Here is a 22,835-nt window from a genome sequence, read left to right as displayed (position 1 = left end):
CAGCGACCAACGATGCCGAGGTCCCTGGGTAACCAGGGTAAACATCGGGTAACTAAGCGCAGGACCGCGCTTAGTAACCCGATGTTTACCCTGGTTACAAGCGTAAAACTAAAAAAACCAAACAAATAGCACATACTTACATTCTGGTGTCCGTCAGGTCCCTTGCCGTCTGCTTCCCGCACTCACTGACTGCCGGCCGTAAAGTGAAATTGAAAGCACAGCCGCTGTGCTCTGCTTTCACTTTACGGCCGGCAGTCACAGTGCGGGAAGCAGACGGCAAGGGACCTGACGGACACCAGAATGTAAGTATGTGCTGTTTTTTTTTTTTTTAGTTTTACGCTTGTAACCAGGGTAAACATCGGGTTACTAAGCGCGGTCCTGCGCTTAGTTACCCAATGTTTACCCTGGTTACAAGCGAATGCATCGCTGGATCGCATCGCTAGATCGGTGTCACACACACCGATCTAGCGATGACAGCGGGAGATCCAGCGATGAAAGAAAGTTCTAAACGATCTGCTACGACGTACGATTCTCAGCAGGATCCCTGATCGCTGCTGCGTGTCAGACACAGCGATATCGTAACGATATCGCTGGAACGTCACGAATCGTACCGTCGTAGCGATCGAAATGGTATAGTGTGACGGTACCCTAAAACATTGTTGCTTTTTCTATTGTTTGTTTGGCACAGAGATCACTTTTTTTTTTTCTTGTATGCGACTTTGTTCATTCACTTCACTCATAAATGTGATTAAATCCTGGACTAGCTGAAAGTTAGACATTTAGCTCAGCATTTAGCTGTAAATGCTTCTTCAAATGGTAATACATTTTGTCTCACTTCCAGTAAGACTAGAATAAACTGCACCTCAAAACCAGACATGGGCACCTTAATATGGGCTTTGTCCTCATCCTGACTGGGTCTACCATCAATTTACCAATAGAGTTCTAAATCTGTTGTTTTTTTTTTTATTTATAGAACTCCTGGTCAAGTTTATCTGCTTTTTGGGTGACTTTGATCCTTGTTGTTCTGTCTCCGAATTGTTTGGTGGAGCTTGTAGTCTTGTCTGAGAATGCTAGCCCAGCCCACGCAGCGTGTAGCCCAGCCCACGCAGCGTGTAGCCCAGCCCACGCAGCGTGTAGCCCAGCCCACGCAGCGTGTAGCCCAGCCCACGCAGCGTGTAGCCCAGCCCACGCAGCGTGTAGCCCAGCCCACGCAGCGTGTAGCCCAGCCCACGCAGCGTGTAGCCCAGCCCACGCAGCGTGTAGCCCAGCCCACGCAGCGTGTAGCCCAGCCCACGCAGCGTGTAGCCCAGCCCACGCAGCGTGTAGCCCAGCCCACGCAGCGTGTAGCCCAGCCCACGCAGCGTGTAGCCCAGCCCACGCAGCGTGTAGCCCAGCCCACGCAGCGTGTAGCCCAGCCCACGCAGCGTGTAGCCCAGCCCACGCAGCGTGTAGCCCAGCCCACGCAGCGTGTAGCCCAGCCCACGCAGCGTGTAGCCCAGCCCACGCAGCGTGTAGCCCAGCCCACGCAGCGTGTAGCCCAGCCCACGCAGCGTGTAGCCCAGCCCACGCAGCGTGTAGCCCAGCCCACGCAGCGTGTAGCCCAGCCCACGCAGCGTGTAGCCCAGCCCACGCAGCGTGTAGCCCAGCCCACGCAGCGTGTAGCCCAGCCCACGCAGCGTGTAGCCCAGCCCACGCAGCGTGTAGCCCAGCCCACGCAGCGTGTAGCCCCATAGCCCTGTAAAAAAAAAAAAAAAAAAAGAATTAAAAAAAAGTTATATACTCGACCTTCCGTCGGCCCCCTGCCGGCCGCTACCAATAAGTGACGTGGGATTTCTGTGACAGGCAGACAAACAGACAGACAGACAATCAGACGGAAGTGCCCCTTAGATGACTATATATATAGCACCATATGACAGGATGGGGGCAGGATGGGAGCAGCACATGACAAGACGAGGGCGCAGGATGGGAGCACATGACAGGATGGGGATGCAGGTTGGAGCAGCACATGACAGGATGAGGACGCAGGATGGAGCAAAACATTACAGTATGGAGGAGCAAGATGAGAGCAGCACATACCAGGATGGAGACCATATACCAATATAAATGCTCGCCACCCGGGCGTAGAACGGGTTCAATATATATATTATATTATTCATTCCTGCACCCAAAATCCTCCTTGCTGGTCCTTGGTTTACAGTGGGGCAAAAAAGTATTTAGTCAGTCAGCAATAGTGCAAGTTCCACCACTTAAAAAGATGAGAGGCGTCTGTAATTTACATCATAGGTAGACCTCAACTATGGGAGACAAACTGAGAAAAAAAAATCCAGAAAATCACATTGTCTGTTTTTTTAACAATTTATTTGCATATTATGGTGGAAAATAAGTATTTGGTCAGAAACAAACAATCAAGATTTCTGCCTCTCACAGACCTGTAACTTCTTCTTTAAGAATCTCCTCTTTCCTCCACTCATTACCTGTAGTAATGGCACCTGATTAAACTTGTTATCAGTATAAAAAGACACCTGTGCACACCCTTAAACAGTCTGACTCCAAACTCCACTATGGTGAAGACCAAAGAGCTGTCAAAGGACACCAGAAACAAAATTGTAGCCCTGCACCAGGCTGGGAAGACTGAATCTGCAGTAGCCAACCAGCTTGGAGTGAAGAAATCAACAGTGGGAGCAATAATTAGAAAATGGAAGACATACAAGACCACTGATAATCTCCCTCGATCTGGGGCTCCACGCAAAATCCCACCCCGTGGGGTCAGAATGATCACAAGAACGGTGAGCAAAAATCCCAGAACCACGCGGGGTGACCTAGTGAATGAACTGCAGAGAGCTGGGACCAATGTAACAAGGCCTACCATAAGTAACACACTACGCCACCATGGACTCAGATCCTGCAGTGCCAGACGTGTCCCACTGCTTAAGCCAGTACATGTCCGGGCCCGTCTGAAGTTTGCTAGAGAGCATTTGGATGATCCAGAGGAGTTTTGGGAGAATGTCCTATGGTCTGATGAAACCAAACTGGAACTGTTTGGTAGAAACACAACTTGTCGTGTTTGGAGGAAAAAGAATACTGAGTTGCATCCATCAAGCACCATACCTACTGTAAAGCATGGTGGTGGAAACATCATGCTTTGGGGCTGTTTCTCTGCAAAGGGGCCAGGACGACTGATCCGGGTACATGAAAGAATGAATGGGGCCATGTATCGTGAGATTTTGAGTGCAAACCTCCTTCCATCAGCAAGGGCATTGAAGATGAAACGTGGCTGGGTCTTTCAACATGACAATGATCCAAAGCACACCGCCAGGGCAACGAAGGAGTGGCTTCGTAAGAAGCATTTCAAGGTCCTGGAGTGGCCTAGCCAGTCTCCAGATCTCAACCCTATAGAAAACCTTTGGAGGGAGTTGAAAGTCCGTGTTGCCAAGCGAAAAGCCAAAAACATCACTGCTCTAGAGCAGGGGTCCCCAACTCCAGTCCTCAAGGCCCTCCAACATGTCATGTTTTCAGGATTTCCTTAGTCTTGCCCAGGTAATAATTGCATCACCTGTGCAATGCAAAGGAAATCCTGAAAACATGACCTGTTGGTGGGCCTTGAGGACTGGAGTTGGGGACCCCTGCTCTAGAGGAGATCTGCATGGAGGAATGGGCCAACATACCAACAACAGTGTGTGGCAACCTTGTGAAGACTTACAGAAAACGTTTGACCTCTGTAATTGCCAACAAAGGATATATTACAAAGTATTGAGATGAAATTTTGTTTCTGACCAAATACTTATTTTCCACCATAATATGCAAATAAAATGTTAAAAAAACAGACAATGTGATTTTCTGGATTTTTTTTTCTCTTAGTTTGTCTCCCATAGTTGAGGTCTACCTATGATGTAAATTACAGACGCCTCTCATCTTTTTAAGTGGTGGAACTTGCACTATTACTGACTGACTAAATACTTTTTTACCCCACTGTATCTTGTGTGCATATGTGACATGCCGTATAGACCACATGACCTCTGCAGTCAATCGCCTGCCTCTCACATTTCATGCCACATATATATATGGTTGGCTGTATCACTATATGGACGTCGAGCATTCATCATTGATGCAGTGTTAAAGCTGCAGGAGTGAAAAGTGTTAGTATATATTATGTGTTCATTTTAGCTGGCTTATTGCCCGTTTACAGATTTTTTTTTTAGTACTTTGAAAAGTCAATAAAATGATTTTTAGCTGTAAAACGGTTAGAAACGTTTCATTTATATATGCTCTTAATAGTACATTTTGATTGGCTCTTACAGATGATCTGCAAGACCTGCTCCCATATTATGTTGAGCACAGAAGAGAAGAAACAGTTCTTGGATTTCTTAAAGAGGCCAGGCCTTGCATACCTGCAGAAAAGAGGACTAAAAAAGAAAATCTCCGAGAAGTGTCGCAAAAAGACAACTTGTTTGTACTGTGGTGCCTTTAACGGTCAGATTTATTTTATATTTTTATGAAACAAAAAATATTTTTGTGGGTTCAAACATTTTTTTTTCTTGTGTTCCAAAGGATTCCTGGGTCAAAGGAACTGACAGTCTTTTGTTGTTTATAATACACCCTCCATCTTTTAACACTGAGGGGTTAAGTAAAAAAACATTGCTTATCTGGTGACAATTGCAAGGGGTGTTTTTATTGGGCAGAAAGTTTTTTCCACTCCTTGAAGTTAGTGTGTTAAGGTCAGTAATAAGGATTTAAGAAAGCTTAAAGGGAACTTGTCCCCTCCCCCCCCCCCCCAGGCGTTTGTTACTACAAGAGCCACCTTGTGCAGCACAAATGCTGCATTCTGACAAGGTGGCGCTTATAGTTATGATGCCTGCACATGCTGAAATAAACGTTTATAAAATGTGCCCACTCATACCCTGAAATCGTCCCAGAGGCGGGACTTTCCTTTCTAATCATACGCAGCACAGCCGTCACTCCGGGCCTGTGCGCGCCGGGCGCCGCCTCCTCTTGCAGCATTATCGTCCCCGGCGCCTGCGCATTACTTTTTTTTGGGGGCATGCGCAGTTGCGCTGCCCTTCGTACTTACAGCGCAGGCTCCAGGGACGATAATGCAGCCAGAGGAGGCGGCGCCCAGGCCCGGAGTGACGGCTGTGCTGCGTCTGATTAGGAAGGAAAGTCCCGCCCCGGGACGGTTTCACGGTATGAGGGGGCACATTTTATAAACGTTTATTTCAGGCCGTGCGATGAGCATAACTAAAAGAGCCACCTTGTCAGAATGCAGCGTTTGTGCTGCACAAGGTGGCTCTTTAAGTTACAAACACCTGAGTGGGGTGACAGGTTCCCTTTAAATGGGGACAAATTTTGATAAGAGGACGGAGTCAACCCATCTCCAACATGACCGATCCTGTGCATTTTCTCCCTTTGTAGTGGTTAGTAGGACAGTCAAGGATCATAAATTCCCAAGGCTCACTGTTGTGGTTAGGAAGAGAGGGATAGCCGGTCTGGTCAGATATTAAAGAAACCTTAGGCTGTGCTGGCTTCTCCCCTTTTTTTGCTTTGTTATTGGTAAGTGGCTGACCACCACTGTTGCCGTGCGCCGCGCCTGGTTATGTGCGCCATTCTTTCTGTGTCTCAGTGATTGATAGGCTGCTGTTCACACACAGCAGCCCTGCCCTGCCTCAGGCTTTGTTTAATTATGCACCTGTGCCTCAGCCTGTTTCACTCTTCATCTGTGGCTCTAGATGGGCAGTGTGGAGGTTGGATCCGAAATGTCTGTCTGGACCTGGTCAACCTTTATCCTCGCTTGCCTACTCTGGCGCCATGGGGGTGACTCAGTATATGCTCCAGGTACAGCATGTTTTTAATGTGGTCTTGCGTTTAGTTCATTTAGGAGGCCTTTATGGCACACCGAATATAAAAAACGTAGTGTAAGACTGCCCCAATATGAGATTGGTGTGAAGAGGCGGGGTTGCTCAAAGAATTGATCAATTGTTTGCTAAATGTCTCATTTTGAAAATACAGTTAGAAATTAATATGTGCATTTGCACTTTATGTATTGCGTCTTAACCTTAGGCTGCGCTGGCTTCTCCCCTTTTTTTGCTCAGATATTAAAGAAAGTAAAGTACTATGGCACAAATTTCTGGAAGGTGTAATAATACATAGTGCTTCACAGCTTGCACCAGAATGCACTGTGAGATGAAGTGCTGATTCACACTGGTCAAAATTTTGCTGGGAAACTTGGGTTCTGGCATTCACGTAGTTGTGTACCTTTTACATTGGGGATATGCTGTTTTAAAGGGAATCTTTTACCATATTTGACCAATCTAAACTTTTAATATGGACATACGGTTATAAACTGCTAAGGAGAGTGATGCCTTTATGCCTCATACCAGATGCCTTGTTGTTGAGAAGTCTTTTATCACTTTATATAAATAACCTCTACCAGGCTCTGGGGAGGACACTGCTTGGAACATAACTCTGCCCCCGGAGCTTATTTTACATGAAGGGGGAGTTACTAGTGTGATGTCTGATGGCCGCTCTCTGCTCATCTGGTCTCACTGCTGAGCTGTGTGTGATTATACATAACACATCTGCAGGATGCTCTCCGCTTCAGTTTCCATCTCACAGGCAGACAGGGTTGCAGTATTGTTACAATACAGCAGAGCTTAGAGAGAAGCAAAAGGTGTTTGGAAGAAGACCAAGTTCATTTCTCCTGCTCGGTTAGTTAAACGTCTCACACTGATAACTCTCCTTTCATTTAAAATCACTCCTCCTTAAGAGCTTATCTTCCAGGCTTCCCTATTGCCTGGAAGACATTTACATAAAATGCCAAAAGATGATTGTGAAGGATGGCACCAGAGAGATCACATAGAATCCTATCGCTGCCACCACATGTGAAGAGCCCACTCCTCGCCACCCCTCCTGACGTCACTATTACATCAGAGGTATCATGTGGAACGCTCTTCTTACTTGCACCAACGTGACGTTTCACACCCCCTGGGGAGATGTCAGCTTGGCACAGTTTCACAGACTCCTCTTGTTCACACATGCCCATGGAGGCATGGGACGTGTGAGGATGTGGCCTACGCAGTTGCTGACATGGCAACACACTCACTTGTATCCCTGAGGGCCTCTTCACTAGCACTAGTCAAATAGCTTTTCATCAGCCCGGTAGGACTGAAACCAGTTCCTCTTGGATATAAGCCCTGTCCGTTAACTTGATTATATGGGGCCAGAAACCAGCCCTGGTAGCATGGAAAATTAACCCAAGAACACGGACGTGTGGATTGCGGTAAAAGAGCAGCCCAAGGTTAAATTATATATTTAACCCCTTTCCGACCTTTGACGCCAAGTAGGCGTCATGAAAGTCGGTGCCAATCCGACCTGTGACGCCTATGTGGCGTCATGGAGGGATCGCGTCCCTGCAGGTCGGGTGAATGAGTTAACTCAAATTTCACCCAACCTGCAGGGACAGGGGGAGTGGTACTTCAGCCCAGGGGGAGTGGTACCTCAGCCCAGGGGGGGGGTGGCTTTGCTCCCACGAGGCTACGATCGCTCTGATTGGCTGTTTCACTTTGAACAGCCTATCAGAGCAATTTGTAATATTTCACGTATGAAACTTGGTGAAATATTACAATCCAGCCATGGCCGATGCTGTTATATCATCGGCCATGGCTGGAGACTGCGATCTGCCCTATCCACCGACTGACAGCAGCGATCTACCGTTGCTTTCACATCCCTCCCCTCCGTTCTGTGTTCCGCTGCCCTCCTCTCCCCTTCGCCTGCCCCCGGCCTCCCCTCCGCCACCCCCACTGTCCGATCCCACTCCCCCATACTTACCAAGTCCCGGTGTCCGTCCCTCTTCAGCGATGGGCGCTGCCATCTTCCAAAATGGCATGCGCAGTGCGCCCGCCGAATCTGCCTACCGGCAGATTCATTCCAGGTACATTTTGATCACTGTGATCAAAAAAAAAAAAAAAAAGTAAATGAACCCCCCCCCCTTTATCACCCCCATAGGTAGGGACAATCTAATATATAAAGCTGAATGTGTGTGTGTATGTCTGGGATTGGCATCTGCACCGTCGCAGCTACAGCCACAACATTTTGCACAGTCACTTCTGAACCCCGAGAGCGTCATAGGCTATGTTGTAAGGCAAAATTTTAACCCGCGCATTCCAATTCACCAAACAATTTTGCCCCTATCTACATAATGGGGAAAAAGTGAAAGGAAAAGTGTAGGAGGCAAATTGACAGCTGCCAGATGTGAACAAGGGGGACTTAAAGAATGAGAGTGATGGCGCCAAAGAGTATAGACCGTACAGTTGCTAAGGTGGGGCCCCGACATGGGATACTCACCACACACGGGGATATGAACACACACACACAAAATGCGCCACACACTACCACGTGCTTGAACACATATACCACCCTCAGCACACATTTCACCACACATACACCAACCTCGCCACATAAAAGTCGAAACACAAAAGTCGCCGCTCATAACTCGCCACACGCAAAACTTGCACACGCGGAAAAATTGCCACATGCACAAAAGTTGCTTCACACAAAACTTGCACATACTCAAAACACACCACACATAAAACTCGTCACACGCAAAACTCGCCATGCGCAAATCTTGCTGCACACAACTTGCTACACTAACCTGTCACATGCAACTCGACACACAAAAAGTTGCTACATGCATGTCGCCACACGCAACTCAACACACACAACTTGACATATGAAACTCACCCTAAAACACACACAAGTCTGGTATTATCCTTCAAAAATAAGAATCTGATTAATAAGCAGACAAACTACAAGAGCAACAAATGTACCATATAGGAAATACGGCAGCTGTCAGTCACATGACCTGTCTATTATGTGTATGTGTGAGCTAATATATACTGCCAGGGGGAGGGCTTCCTGTTGACTGGGGATTTATCAGGCTGCCAATTTAGCTTACAAATACTGAGGTAAAAATACTGACCAAATAACGTGTGAACGCGGTCTAATACAGGAGGAGATGACATACAGATATATACTATATACAGGGGAGATGTCACACAGATATATACTATATACAGGAGAGATGACACACAGGTATATACTATATACAGGAGGAGATGACACACAGGTATATACTATATACAGGAGGAGATGACACACATATACTATATACAGGGGAGATTACACACAGGTATATACTATATACAGGAGGAATTGACATACAGGTATATACTATATACAGGGGAGATGAGACACAGGTATACACTATATACAGGGGAGATGACACGGGTATATACTATATACAGTAGGAGATGACACACAGGTATATACTATATACAGGAAGAGTTGACATACAGGTACATACTATATACAGGAGGAGATGACGACACACCGGTATATACTATATACAGGGGAGATGACACACGTATATACTATATACAGGAGGAGATGACACACAGGTATATACTATATACAGGAGGAGATGATATACAGGTACATACTATATTCAGGAGGAGATGACGACACACAGGTATATACTATATACAGGAGGAGATGACATACAGGTATATAGTATATACAGAAGAGATAACATACAGGTATAGACTATATACAGGAGGAGATGACACATAGGTATATACAATATACAGGAGGGGATGACATACAGCAGGTATATACTATTTACAGGGGAGATGACATACAGGTATATACTATATACAGAAGATGACATACAGGTGTATATTATATAAGGGAGATGACAAACATGTATATACTGAGAGGAAAATGAGGTGTGAGGTGAAAATGAAACGGTGTGAGTGCAAAATGAGAGGAGTGAGGGAAAATAGTGGAGTGATCGGAAAATGACAGATGTGAGGTCGAAATGACAAGTGTTAGGCTAGGTTCACATTGCGTTAGTGCAGTCCGTTCAACGCATACGTTAAACGGACTGCGTTAACGCAAGTGCCGAAAAAGATAGCGTTTATGCGATCGCGCTAGCGCAGATTCTCTATCTGTGCTAGCGGTGATGGACCTGAAAACGCTGCAGACTGCGTCCGAGGGTCCGTCACAGAATGAAGGCACATCGCTAACGCATGCCGATTATGACATGTGTTAGCAATGCGCTACATAATGGCAGATAATGGGTGCGCTAACGCATCCGTTACATAGCGTTAGTGCCGCTATGTAACGGATGCCGTCAGCGCATTGTCATTAACGCAATGTGAACCTAGCCTTAGGGGGGGAATGAGAGGAGTGAGGGGGAAAATGAGAGGCGTGATGGGAAAATAAGAGAAGTGAGGTGCTATAACTAACCACAGATACTTACTATGCCCAGGCAACGCCGGGCTCTTCAGCTAGTAATGAAATAAAGAAAATATATTTACTTTTATTTTTCAACTAGGGTTAGGGCTAGGGATAGGATTGCAATTAGGGTTAGAATTAGGGTTAGGCTATGTGCACACGGTACGGATTGGCCGCTGCGGATTCGTGGCAGTTTTCCATCACGTTTACAGTACCATGTAAACCTATGGAAAACTAAATCCGCAGTGCCCATGGTGCCCATCCGCAGGTGAAATCCGCACAAAAAAACACTGGAAATTCGCGGTAAATCCGCCAGTAAAACGCAGTTTTCCAAAGGAAAAAAAAAGGGATTGAGATCCAGCTCCTAAAATTCGGTAATTTTTATTAGATTCCAAAAACGATAAAATCCACAGACATGGAATAACCAAACTTCCTCCGGGTGGGTGCCCCTGCACATGAGGGGCTATACGGCAACGCGTTTCGATCTGACGATCTTTTTCATAGCCTTTTTCCTTTGGAGGACTTGTTCGTTTACCTGCAACGGAGATCCGTGCACCTGTGATCGTCATCGGTGAGCTGGCTTATTTCTTTTCTCTTGTTGAAAACGCAGTTTTACCTGCTGATTTTTCAAAAGCGGTGTGGAAAAATCCGCACACGAATCCGCAATGCGGGCACATAGCCTTAAGGTTAGGGTTGGAACTAGAGTTAGGGTTGGAATTAGGGTTAGTTTTGGAATTAGGGTTAAGATTAGGGTTAGGGGTGTGTTGAGGTTAGGGTTAGGCTTGTGGTTAGGTATATGGTTACTGTTGGGATTAGGGTTGGTTGTGGTTAGGGTTGGTGTTGGGGTTAGAATTAAGGGGTTTCCATTGTTTAGGCACATCAGGGGGTCTCCAATCACGACATGGCACCACCATTGATTGCAGCCAATCTAGCATTCAATGAGTCAAATCGTGCTCCCCCCCCCGTCCAAGCCCTGACGTGCGCCCAAACACTGGTTTACCCAAACATATGGGGTATCAGGGTACTCAGGAAAAATTGTACAACAATTTTGGGGGTCTAATTTCTCCTGATACCCTTGGAAAAATAAAAAAATGGGGGCTAAAAAATTATTTTTGTGGGAAAAAAATGATTTTTTATTTTCACGGCTCTGCGTTAAAAAATTCTGTGAAGCACTTGGAGGTTCAACGTGCTCACCACACATCTAGATAAGTTCCTTAGGGTGGTCTAGTTTCCAAAATGGGGTCACTTGTGGTGAGTTTCTACTATTTAGGTACATTAGGGGCTTTGCAAACGCAACGTGACGCCTGCAGACCATTCCATCAGTCTGCATTTCAAAACGTCACTACTTCCTTTCCGAGCCCCGACGTTTCCCCCCACATATGGGGTATCAGCGTACTCAGGACAAACTAAACAACAACTATTGGGGTTCAGTTTCTCCTGTTACCCTTGTGAAAATAAAAAATTGCTGGCTAAAAAAATCATTTTTGAGGAAAGAAAAATTATTTTTTATTTTCACGGCTCTGCGTTATAAACTTCTGTGAAGCACTTGGGGGTTCAAAGTGCTCACCACACATCTAGATGAGTTCCTTGGGGGGTCTAGTTTCCAAAATGGTGTCACTTGTGGGGGAGCTCCAATATTTAGGCACACAGGGGCTCTCCAAACACGACATGGTGTCCGCTAACGTTTGGAGCTAATTTTTCATTCAAAAAGTCAAATGGCGCTCCTTCCCTTCCGAGCCTTGCTGTGTGCCCATACAGTGGTTTACCCCCACATGTGAGGTATCGGTGTACTCAGGAGAAATTGCCCAACAAATTTTAGGATCCATTTTTTCCTGTTACCCATGTGAAAACAAAAAAAATTGAGGCTAAAATAATTTTTTGTGTGAAAAAAAGTACTTTTTCATTTTTACGGATCACTTTGTGAAACACCTGGGGGTTGAAAGTGCTCATTATGCATCTAGATAAGTTCCTTGGGGGGGGTTAGTTTCCACAATGGGGTCACTTGTGGGGGAGCTCCAATCTTTAGGCACACAGGGGCTCTCCAAACGCGACATGCTGTCCGCTAAAGATTTTTTCAAAAAGTCAAATGGCACTCCTTCCTTTCCGAGCCCTGCCGTGCGCTCAAACAGTGGTTCCCCCCACATATGGAGTATCGGCGTCATCAGGACAAATTGTACAACATCTTTCGAGGACCAGTTTCTCCTTTTACCCTTGGGAAAATTAAAAAATTGTTGCTAAAAGTTCATTTTTGTGACTAAAAAGTTAAATGTTCATTTTTTCCTTCCATGTTTCTACTGCTGCTGTGAAACACCTGAAGGGTTAATAAACTTCTTGAATGTGGTTTTGAGCACCTTGAGGGGTCCAGTTTTTAGAATGGTGTCACTTTTGGGTATTTTCAGCCATATTGACCCCTCAAACTGACTTCAAATGTGAGGTGGTCCCTAAAAAAAAACAAACAAAAAAAAAAAGGTTTTGTAAATTTTGTTGTAAAAATGAGAAATTTTAATCCTTATAACTTCCTAGCAAAAAAAAAAACATTTGGTTTCCAAAATTATGCTGATGAGTAGTGTATAATCGGGTCCTTTCGTCAAACTCAATTTGACAGGTGGGCCCGCCCCTATCAGAGTGTATCAAAATGTGTAACCCCTCCCCTCCATGTCTGCCAGCTGTCCCTCCTTGGCTGATTTCCCCTTTTGATATAGTTTGATATTATCACAGTATTTTGATACAGTGATTATTATACCAGTATTTGTTTTTTATATCCTATTAGATTTTCATTTTATACGTAGCTGCGAGCTTGCTTCTGTAAAATGTATATTATTCACAGTGTACACATGTTATTCAGGGCTGGTGTTTCTGTCTGCAATCCTACATCCTGTTATGTGAAAAGCATTCTCATTTTACATCTCATAAACTACAGCCAGAGTTTCACATGTTATTCAACATCATTAACACACCAAGCTGTTTATTTTATATCCTATTAGATTTTCATATTATATGTAAGTTGCTGTAGCTGCTATGAGTATGAATGAGTCTGATACTATAATTGCTAGCAGCTGTGCCTGATACTATAACTGCTAGCATCTGCTAAAATGTGTCTCTACTAACCATTAACTAAATGATGGTCATCACATTTACGCAGAGTATCCGGCTACTCCTTACATAACTACAGCCAGTAGTTTTGCATGAATACACCAAATGGTTAGGCATTCAATCCAATTATCCCAGTATTTGTTTTTTTATATTAGATTGTCATATTTGTTTGACTGATTTTCCCTTTTATCCTGGTATATTATGTATGTCTCTATCAAAATGTTAAATGTCACTATCAAAATGCGACTACTTGGTCATTTTATGTTGTATTTAAGTTTACTCTCATTTGATAACCCGATGACAGGAAAAATGAGCCTGTGTTTCTGCACCATTATTTGACACTGGTATTCTCATTTTATGTGTTTTATAACGCCCAGGATCAGTGCATGGGCATATTATGTATATGGACATGTTACAACACCACGCCTGTGCTTATGTATATAACCCATGTTACAACACCCGCAAGTATGAAGCGGTGTGTTTTATACGTTTATACAAAACAGACATGATATTGTAAAAGTTTAAAAGATTTTATTGTTGCAAAATAAACACAGCTCAAAGACATTTCAATCATATAAAAATTCTTACAGAATCTAAAAGTAAAAGCATTAAATAGTAAAATGAACATACACCAACACACTTCTTACAAAATGAGTAATATAGTGTTACAAGCCAAGTACAGATTTTATCCAGTACATTCTTTACATCATGAGCCACATGGTTTGTAGTATCGGTAGAGACCATTTTTTAGGTAGCAGAGTTCCGCGTGTGGTGCCTAATGACTGTGAATGTAAAGATTGAATTGTACGGGGCATCGGAGCTAGCTTCTGCGGTGTAGATACAGCGTGTGTCTCACTGGTGGAAATTTTTAATTAATCTAAAAGCTTCCTAGTAGCAGGGTTACCCACAACTGTAGACAGCATATTTAGCTCGGCCATAGCCTGCATAAATGAATCCCAACCCGGAGGTAAATTTCTGCTGTTCAGAGCATGACTCTGTGTTGTACTACGTACCAAATCCAGTAAGTTAGACCCTGGTATTACGGAGCCTTTGAAAATAAATTCAGCTTTATTATTCCAGGCTGTAAAATTTTTATTCTGCAGTACCCTGCTTAGTAAAAATTCAGCATTCTTTTTATATCTTTGGTTTATATGGCTGACAATTTCAGCGACCTCTTGATTTTTATCAGAGTCGGTATTTGGCAATTGTTGCTGACCAGGATCAGGAGTGCTAACGAGATTTAAAGCCGTTACTTCTTTTGAGCTGTGCCTCGTATGTACCAAGTAGCGCTGTAGCACGGAGCTATAGATTTTAATTTTCTCATCATCGGGAATATCACAACGTTGTAAAATGGCGCTAATTTCATCATCAAGGTGGCGAATAACACTGTCGCGTATGTTATCTGCAGCACGGGGCCTTAGTTTGTCTAGCTCCTGTTTGGGGACTAGATACATTTTCTCTGTATGCTCCATTATTTTCCTGCGAACAGGCTTGTTATTATTGGAATTGCAAAAGCTAAAAGAGGGCCGATAAACCCGCCGGCCTGCTTTAGTAGGCGCTTCTTTTTCCTTATGGGCTGAGACCTGTCGCTCAGGGTTCTTATAGCTTAACGCCACTTCTTTAATATGCCCTTTTGACGCTCTTTCACCGGAATCCTGCCTTTTAAGATGTTTAAAGCAATCTCGCCTATGGCTGTAATTAAATCATTGCTTGCATTGTGCAAACTAGACTTTCTGACAGCGGGGGTTGCTTTCACCAGTGTTTTTAAGAGCGCCCAGTTACGCCGGAGCCTCTCAGACATCTTTACATCACAACGCACACAGCGTAGAATGTCTGATACGGGGTAAAATTCACTTTTTAGAAGTGTTTTTCTTTTGAACATAGACAGCGGGCAACGCTGGTGAAAACAACCCGGTCCTTAAGCGAAGATCCTCAGGGGTATTACCTCTCAAATCTCCAAGCAAATACCCATAAGGCTCCCGCGTGGCATCCTCAAAAGCTTCTAGGAAAAAACGTGTTTTTCCGGGAAACATCTGCCGAGCTAAAGTTAAAATTTGTAATTTATCTCGGGGTTTATTAAAAAGCACCATGTATTTTGTGTTTAAATTTATCGTGCAGCTTTTCTTACCCTGACAAAATATGTTTTGTACCAGGTAGAAAATGCTGAGATTTCTGTGGTGCACATACTTGGTAAAGGCTTTTTCTATCTCACAATTTTCGCTAGCACTCTCCATGAGATCATCAACAATAGCCAAATTCACCTTCTCCGGCGGGAATAATTCGTCATCTATGAATGTATTCGGCAGACCCTCCACAAATCTGGTGTTGGGAAAAGAGAGAGAGATTTCATCATATAGTTTTTGCCAACACGAATAAAACCAAACAATATTATCAGGTTTCTGAGAAAAATTAGCTTCAATATTATATAGCATTTGTTTTACAAACTAGCTCTTTCCAGAATTAGACGGTCCTGCTAGAATGCATGAGAATGGGTGTTGCAGGCGCGTATCCATCACAATACGTGGCTAATACCCAAAAGCTAATGTGGTGAAATCATCTGATAGTCTCCGCTTTGTATAAATGCACTTTTGTGTTTTGCGTAATGGCCTTGTTTCAATATCACAGTACTTTTTATTTCTCACAATGGACGCCTGCTGTACGACAATACGTTCCTGAGTTTCTGCGGCAGAATTGTGCGGGTAGTCCAGAACTAGATCTTTTAGACTGTTGAAATTAATAGATTGAGAGTTACCGACATTTAGTGTTATTCCCTTAACTTTTAAGACAGTTTTACCGGTGTTGAGTTTGTATCCGTAAGTTTTGGTGCCCGCGGATACAAATTCTGTGATGTGTGTACCATCTGGTATTTCACTGGTCAGCTCCCCCAGGTAATCGCCTAAAGGCGGCTGCCACTCACCATCTCTCTGTACAAAAATAACTGAATCTGTGTCGTGATAAAGGCACCTCTCCTGCAGCCGGTCCAGCAGCGAATAGAGCTCTAACCGGGCATAAGCTGTTGTAAAACACGCTATAAAAATGTTTGTGTTTTTGTTGAGTGTGTGGTGGCCTTTTGCATATTTCCAGTTAACGGTTGCAGTGTCATCATCAAGGAAATGTAACATCGAAATGTCATAGTAAGGCAGGAACAAATACTTAAAAAGCTCATCTGGATCCCTAACAATGCTGGTACATGATAGATTAGATCTCTGAGCAAACTTTCCCCATAAAGAATTTAAGAAAAGCTTGGAGATCTGTCGCTTAGCAGGATTGACAGCTATATTTTCAGGGCGTAATTGGACACCTTCTTTTTCAAGAAAAGAGTCAATGTACTGCCTTTTCTTGGCGTCATCAGTACACCAGCTAGGATAACCAGAGGCTTCCTGCTTATCCCTAAGATGTAATTTAATGTAGGGAGCAAACAGATCATCGGTGGTTTTAGGAAAATGCCATATTTCATAGATGTGTGCGATCCGATACCCTTTTTCTATCGCCATCTGGAGCTCTACAGTGCACCAGGTGCCTGTCAGGGCACGTTCTTCATCACTATGAGCACAAATATCTGTCTGGGAGTTTACAGCGCATGTGTAGCAAAGGGGGAACATTAATTTTTTGTTGAGTTTTACCGGTAGAACTGGAAAAAATAAATCTCTTGGTGGGTAGACCTTGACTTTAGCAATGCCAAAGTATTTTTTAATGAATCCAAAATTGTCATAGATGATGTCTGGGTGGCCTACAGGGTATGTTTTAGTTTTGTTTACAAAGGGGTACAGACTCGTAGTGAAATCGTAGTAATGTAAAGTCTCCCCTTCTTCCAGATGGTGATAGAGCTTAATGGCGTTAGTTCGGCTGCCATAAAGCGCATCACGGGGGTCTAAAGGAACGGGGAAATCCATCTGGTGGAGAAATGCTTGAAGGTTAGAATCATTTTCAACCATTTCATTCCACGCATGCTCCCACATCACTCTTACTGTGTACCCGCAGCACTGTAAGTAACGCTTTTTAGCTAAAAAGGTATAATATAATTGTCCGTAGGACGTGTTTGTGGCCGTATTCGTGTCTTTTTCATTATAGCACACGGGACATCCGTGGTAAAAACACCCCTGAAATTCAAAGGCTATGTGTTGGCCGCTAACATTAGCATACCCATCTGGAAAATATTTCCCGACTTGTTTTTCGCCGCCTCTCAAAGCGTGCTGTATGTCGATGTTCTCGGAGTGGGCTACATACATGAGCCATTGTATAGCGGGTGTCGAGTAGCGCTTTTTTGCCTTGTGATAATTATCACCAGGTAAAATGGCGATTGTCTTTTTTGGAAGAAATTTAAACCGGTACATTGTCATACACACCGAGGCCAGGGTGATGAGCTGAAAAGGGTCAACACATCTGCTCACTACAATCCTTTGCTTTTGACGCTTACAGTATTTTTTAACATTTTTCTGTGTCATCTGCATAATACGCTCTCTATAGATCTCACAGGGGTGCCTCAAAATTTCAACATCTTGTTTGCAATAAGATTTTAGCTCGGCCTTGAAGTCAAAAGTTGTATTTACCTGTGTCTCATACCACTCCAGGAACTCTACCTTCTCACCAGGTGACATGTACTCCACCCCATAATATTTTACATCAGGTATGGGGCCTACATAATTTTGGTTTTCTCTGGTATTAAAAAAGTGTGGAAAATGGCCTTTGCCGCCTGAAAAGCCCATGGCCTGTGGTAATTTAATGAGTTTCATGGGGATAAAATTGAGAGTCTATGAACCTTATAGACAAATCGGGTAGCAACACACACAAGAGACGGCCACCTTGGGTTATCAACTGTACTTGTAGTTTTTCAGAAATCAGTTCCTTAACAATAAAGTATGCGTCGTATCTTCCACCATTGTGGGCAATAAATGTATGATCTGAAAGTCTACTGCTTGTAAAGAACTGTACAAAGTCATGTGTACACGTATCACCCTTAAACTCCCAGGAGGGGTGGCAATACAGCGTTGTAGCATAAATGTAATTCGGGATGTGCGTGCCTGTCTCTTGCATACATTCAAAATCATAAAAGATATAACAATCTAACTCCTCCTGTGCTACATGCTTCCGCATGTAACAAAGATGGGCATCAAATTTATTTATATGTCTGCGACATACAGGACAGCGCATACCATTACATTTATGCTCTGTTTCGCTATTTCTGAAAACAAAATTGTTGCATTTATCACAAAATGTTTAAGCCTGCAGAAAGCTAGGTCGCTTACACCCAATTGTGTGTGATAATCTAAGCACTCGCTTGATCGGCAATAAACCCTGCAAACAGGACACCTGGGCTGTTGGTCGGCACTGCTTTCTACACAATTCTCTCTCTGACAGGCTTTACAAAAATACTGGAAGGAGTGATTGTTTTTGTGGTGAAACACTGAATTGCAGAGCTCACAAAAGTAATCAGCACGGATAAAACCCTTCATATTTTTGATACCGTAGTAGTGATTATCATGGAACAATATGAATACGGTTTTACCATTAGGTGTATTACCGCTCTGAAAGTAACGCCAATCACCCTGACTATAGTACAGTACTTTAATGGTGACCCCCAAATATTTTTCAAATGCCGGGATGTCGCTAAAACTCACTAATTGCCCATCAGGGATGCCCAGTGCTGCGTGTATGTTTTCAGAGCGGCTCAGTAAAACAGCATCAGCGACATCCGTGTCCTCCATCAGGGCGCGCACACTAGCCGCCAAACACAGATTTGTCGTGTAATTGTTAAAATCATACAACCATTGCCTCTTTTGTTTAATGATCTGGCTGCTCGCTATAGATTTCAAGCGCCTTTTTACACCACCGCGTCGGTTTTTAATGATGGTGACTACTAGCTTTAGTGAATTGGATGATAATGCATTCAGCGTTACTTTGAAGTGTGCGGGCAACGGCATTTAAAAAAGATTCAGAATTAAACTCTTCACGGGTTTGTTTTGTAGTGAAAATAGGGTCTATAGTATCGCCACATTGAAGCCTTAACTGTACAAAGTCGCCAGGTTCAATGTCCCTGATGATTCTATCCAGTAATGACTGAATGCCGTCATGAACAATATTCACGCCCTCTTCAAATGATCGTACACGCTCCAAATTTACAAATCTAAAATGATCTGTATGTATATGGCCGTTGAAATTGCGGAGGTCCCTTTGATGAAGATGGATGTGTTGCAAAAATACTGTATGATCGGGGCTCCGCACATTACCATCAGCGACAGCACCAGCGTCTGAGGCTTGTGAATTTTGTGTAGATGCATGCGCGGCATCTGCAGAGTTGTCTCGGCTATGTGAATGCTGTTCTGACTCTTATGACGACAGCTGGGGTGTCTGTAGAGGCATTGCAGGACACCTGCCACCACGACGCCTCCTAGCGCATAGCGCGCGTTTAGCGCTGACCAACAATTTTAGAGTCCTCTTTATAACTCTAGCCCTATTATGCCTGGGTAGTGCGGGTTTATTCAGTCATAATGGGGTCGCTGTAGTTGTTATCTCGCCATCCAGTTGCAGGTTCCGGAGTGTGTATAGTTCGACCTTATTAGCATGTGTTCGGATTTGTGTTGAAGATAATTTTTCAAAAGTATCACAAAAAAACATTATTTTGGGGACCCAGAGGTTGTAGCGTAAGTAGCGGCTGAACTGTTCCTGAAACACAGGCATTTCAGCGGGGCCCCAACCGATGGATTCATGCAGCAGATTTGTAGATGCCACAGATACAGATTCTGTATTGTTAGCCGCTACCGACACCGCTGCGTGAATCCTTGGCTTTTTACACACCTTAACATCCGCTGGTAACGACCTCTTTAACCTTTTCTTAACATTAACAGAGTTAGATACACAGACATGAGATATGCCACCCAAATTAGAGGCTCCTGAGGGGCCGGCACCAGAGGAATTAGCAGGTACAGTTAGATATGCTGCTGGCGGCGGCATAGTGTGGGCCATACGTGTAATGAGCGGTTCTACGGCTGATTGCTTACCATCAGCGAGCTGATCAATCGCGCGATCAAGCTCTTCACGAGTCATCGTGGCTGTGGCACTCACGGCGCTGGATGTGCTTGCTGGCTCTGTAATATGCTTTGTTTTTCGCTTATGTTTTCGGGGGGCCTCTATCACTTCTGGGTATAGTAGCGCTGGGTCATTCACACGGCGGATCGATGGCTGGCCACTTGAATGGGGTATTTCACGCTGGTCCGCTGACACCTGGTTTCTTGCGCCCTGCACCACACATATCGGTGATACCGGGGGTGTTCTAACAGCTCCATTAGTCGTCTGTATTGACGTCCACACTGGTGCTGCGCCATTCTCGGAGAGCTGTAGCGGCTGTAGAGGTGCTGATGGCGTTTTACTCACGACTTTGCGTTTAGCTGCAAGAAAGATTATACATGTGTCAGATATGTGCGAGACCGCCGCCTAGGCTTCACTTTACAAGCTATAAATAAAGATATAGGACTTAGTAGAGGCGATTGGGGATTTTCTCAGAGCGGCTGTGCAAAAACACGTTTTCATACGATTGCTACCTTTTCCTTTCTTGCTCGCAGGCCCTCGCGGTTTTTTAGGGGCTCTAGAAACAGGGCTGTTTCTCTGTGTGATGGCCTGGTACAACAGGTCTTCAGCGGACATCTGATTGTGTTCCGAGGTAATTGGTTCTGGAAACAGGTCGACATCTGTAAAGAATTAATATATATTTACACATCTAAATACTTAAAAGATATATATACATACACACACACACACACACAACGCACCTATGATGTCCTGCGTCAAATCCCATACCGCTGCGTCAGCTTCATTAGTGTTACTATACTCAGCTCCAGGTGTATCACACTCCAGAGCAGGTACGCTGATGGCGCTTAACCCCTTTCTGACCTCGGACGGGATAGTACGTCCAAGGTCAGATCCCCTGCTTTGATGCGGGCTCCGCGGTGAGCCCGCATCAAAGCCGGGACATGTCAGCTGTTTTGAACAGCTGACATGTGCCCGTAATAGGCGCGGGCAGAATCGCGATCTGCCCGCACCTATTAACTAGTTAAATGCCGCTGTCAAACGCAGACAGCGGCATTTAACTACCGCTTCCGGCCGGGCGGCCGGAAATGACGTCATCGCCGACCCCCGTCACATGATCGGGGGTCGGCGATGCTTCAGAATAGTAACCATAGAGGTCCTTGAGACCTCTATGGTTACTGATCCTCGGCAGCTGTGAGCGCCACCCTGTGGTCGGCGCTCACAGCACACCTCCATTTCTGCTACATAGCAGCGATCAGCAGATCGCTACTATGTAGCAGAGGCGATCGAGTTCTGCCAGCTTCTAGCCTCCCATGGAGGCTATTGAAGCATGGCAAAAGTAAAAAAAAAAAGTTGAAAAAAATAAAAAAATATAAAAGTTTAAATCACCCCCCTTTCACCCCAATCAAAATAAATCAATAAAAAAAATCAAATCTACACATTTGGTATCGCCGCGCTCAGAATCGCCCGATCTATCAATTAAAAAAAAGCATTAACCTGATCGCTAAACGGCATAGCGAGAAAAAAATTCGAAACGCCAGAATTACGTTTTTTAGGTCGCCGCGACATTGCATTAAAATGCAATAACGGGCGATCAAAAGAACGTATCTGCACCAAAATGCTATCATTAAAAATGTCATCTCGGCACGCAAAAAATAAGCCCTCAACCGACCCCAGATCACGAAAAATGGAGACTCTACAAGTATCGGAAAATGGCGCAATATTTTTTTTTTTTTTTTTTTAGCAAGGTTTGGAATTTTTTTTCACCATTTAGATAAAAAATAACCTAGTCATGTTAGGTGTCTATGAACTCGTAGTGACCTGGAGAATCATAATGGCAGGTCAGTTTTAGCACTTAGTGAACCTAGCAAAAAAGCCAAACAATAAACAAGTGTGGGATTGCACTTTTTTTGCAATTTCACCGCACTTGGAATTTTTTTCCCATTTTCTAGTACACGACATGCTAAAACCAATGATGTTGTTCAAAAGTACAACTCGTCCCGCAAAAAATAAGCCCTCACATGGCCAAATGGACGGAAAAATAAAAAAGTTATGGCTCTGGGAAGGAGGGGAGTGAAAAACGAACACGGAAAAACGAAAAATCCCAAGGTCATGAAGGGGTTAAAACATCATCGGGGATGTTCCTGATAAATTCATATTAAACAAGAAAGAATAAAGTAATATAAAAATAATATACATAACAGCCAATACTTAGAATGGCACACTAACAGTTGTATTTATATAAAGCTTGAAACATACCTAATTGCGAATCCTCAACTAGGTCGGAAAAAGCCAAAAAAATTTGGGATTCCATCTAAAATAAATTCTGTGTACATTTTTTTTTTTTTTGTGCTATCTATATTAATTTTAGACCACAAACACATTTTATATACCGAACAAATACATTTGAGACTGCTGCATAAATATGTTTA

The 22,835-nt window shown here is 44.0% G+C and overlaps 1 protein-coding gene across 3 annotated transcripts in view; it reads left to right on the top strand.

The window, feature by feature from the left end:
* Positions 1 to 22,835, top strand: part of POLR3A (RNA polymerase III subunit A) — a 567,405-nt gene that overhangs the window by 58,577 nt on the left and 485,993 nt on the right. For all 3 annotated transcript variants that reach the window (XM_069753076.1, XM_069753078.1, XM_069753077.1), the window contains exon 4: positions 4,299 to 4,470. In XM_069753076.1, coding sequence (XP_069609177.1) covers positions 4,299 to 4,470 — 172 coding nt within the window. The remainder of the gene's footprint in view (positions 1 to 4,298; positions 4,471 to 22,835) is intronic.

This window comes from Ranitomeya imitator, chromosome 2 (genome assembly GCF_032444005.1).
Source record: "Ranitomeya imitator isolate aRanImi1 chromosome 2, aRanImi1.pri, whole genome shotgun sequence".
Lineage (NCBI taxonomy): Eukaryota > Metazoa > Chordata > Amphibia > Anura > Dendrobatidae > Ranitomeya > Ranitomeya imitator.
The sequence above is the reverse complement of the archived record's forward strand: the minus strand, read 5'-3'. Positions and strand labels throughout refer to the sequence as shown.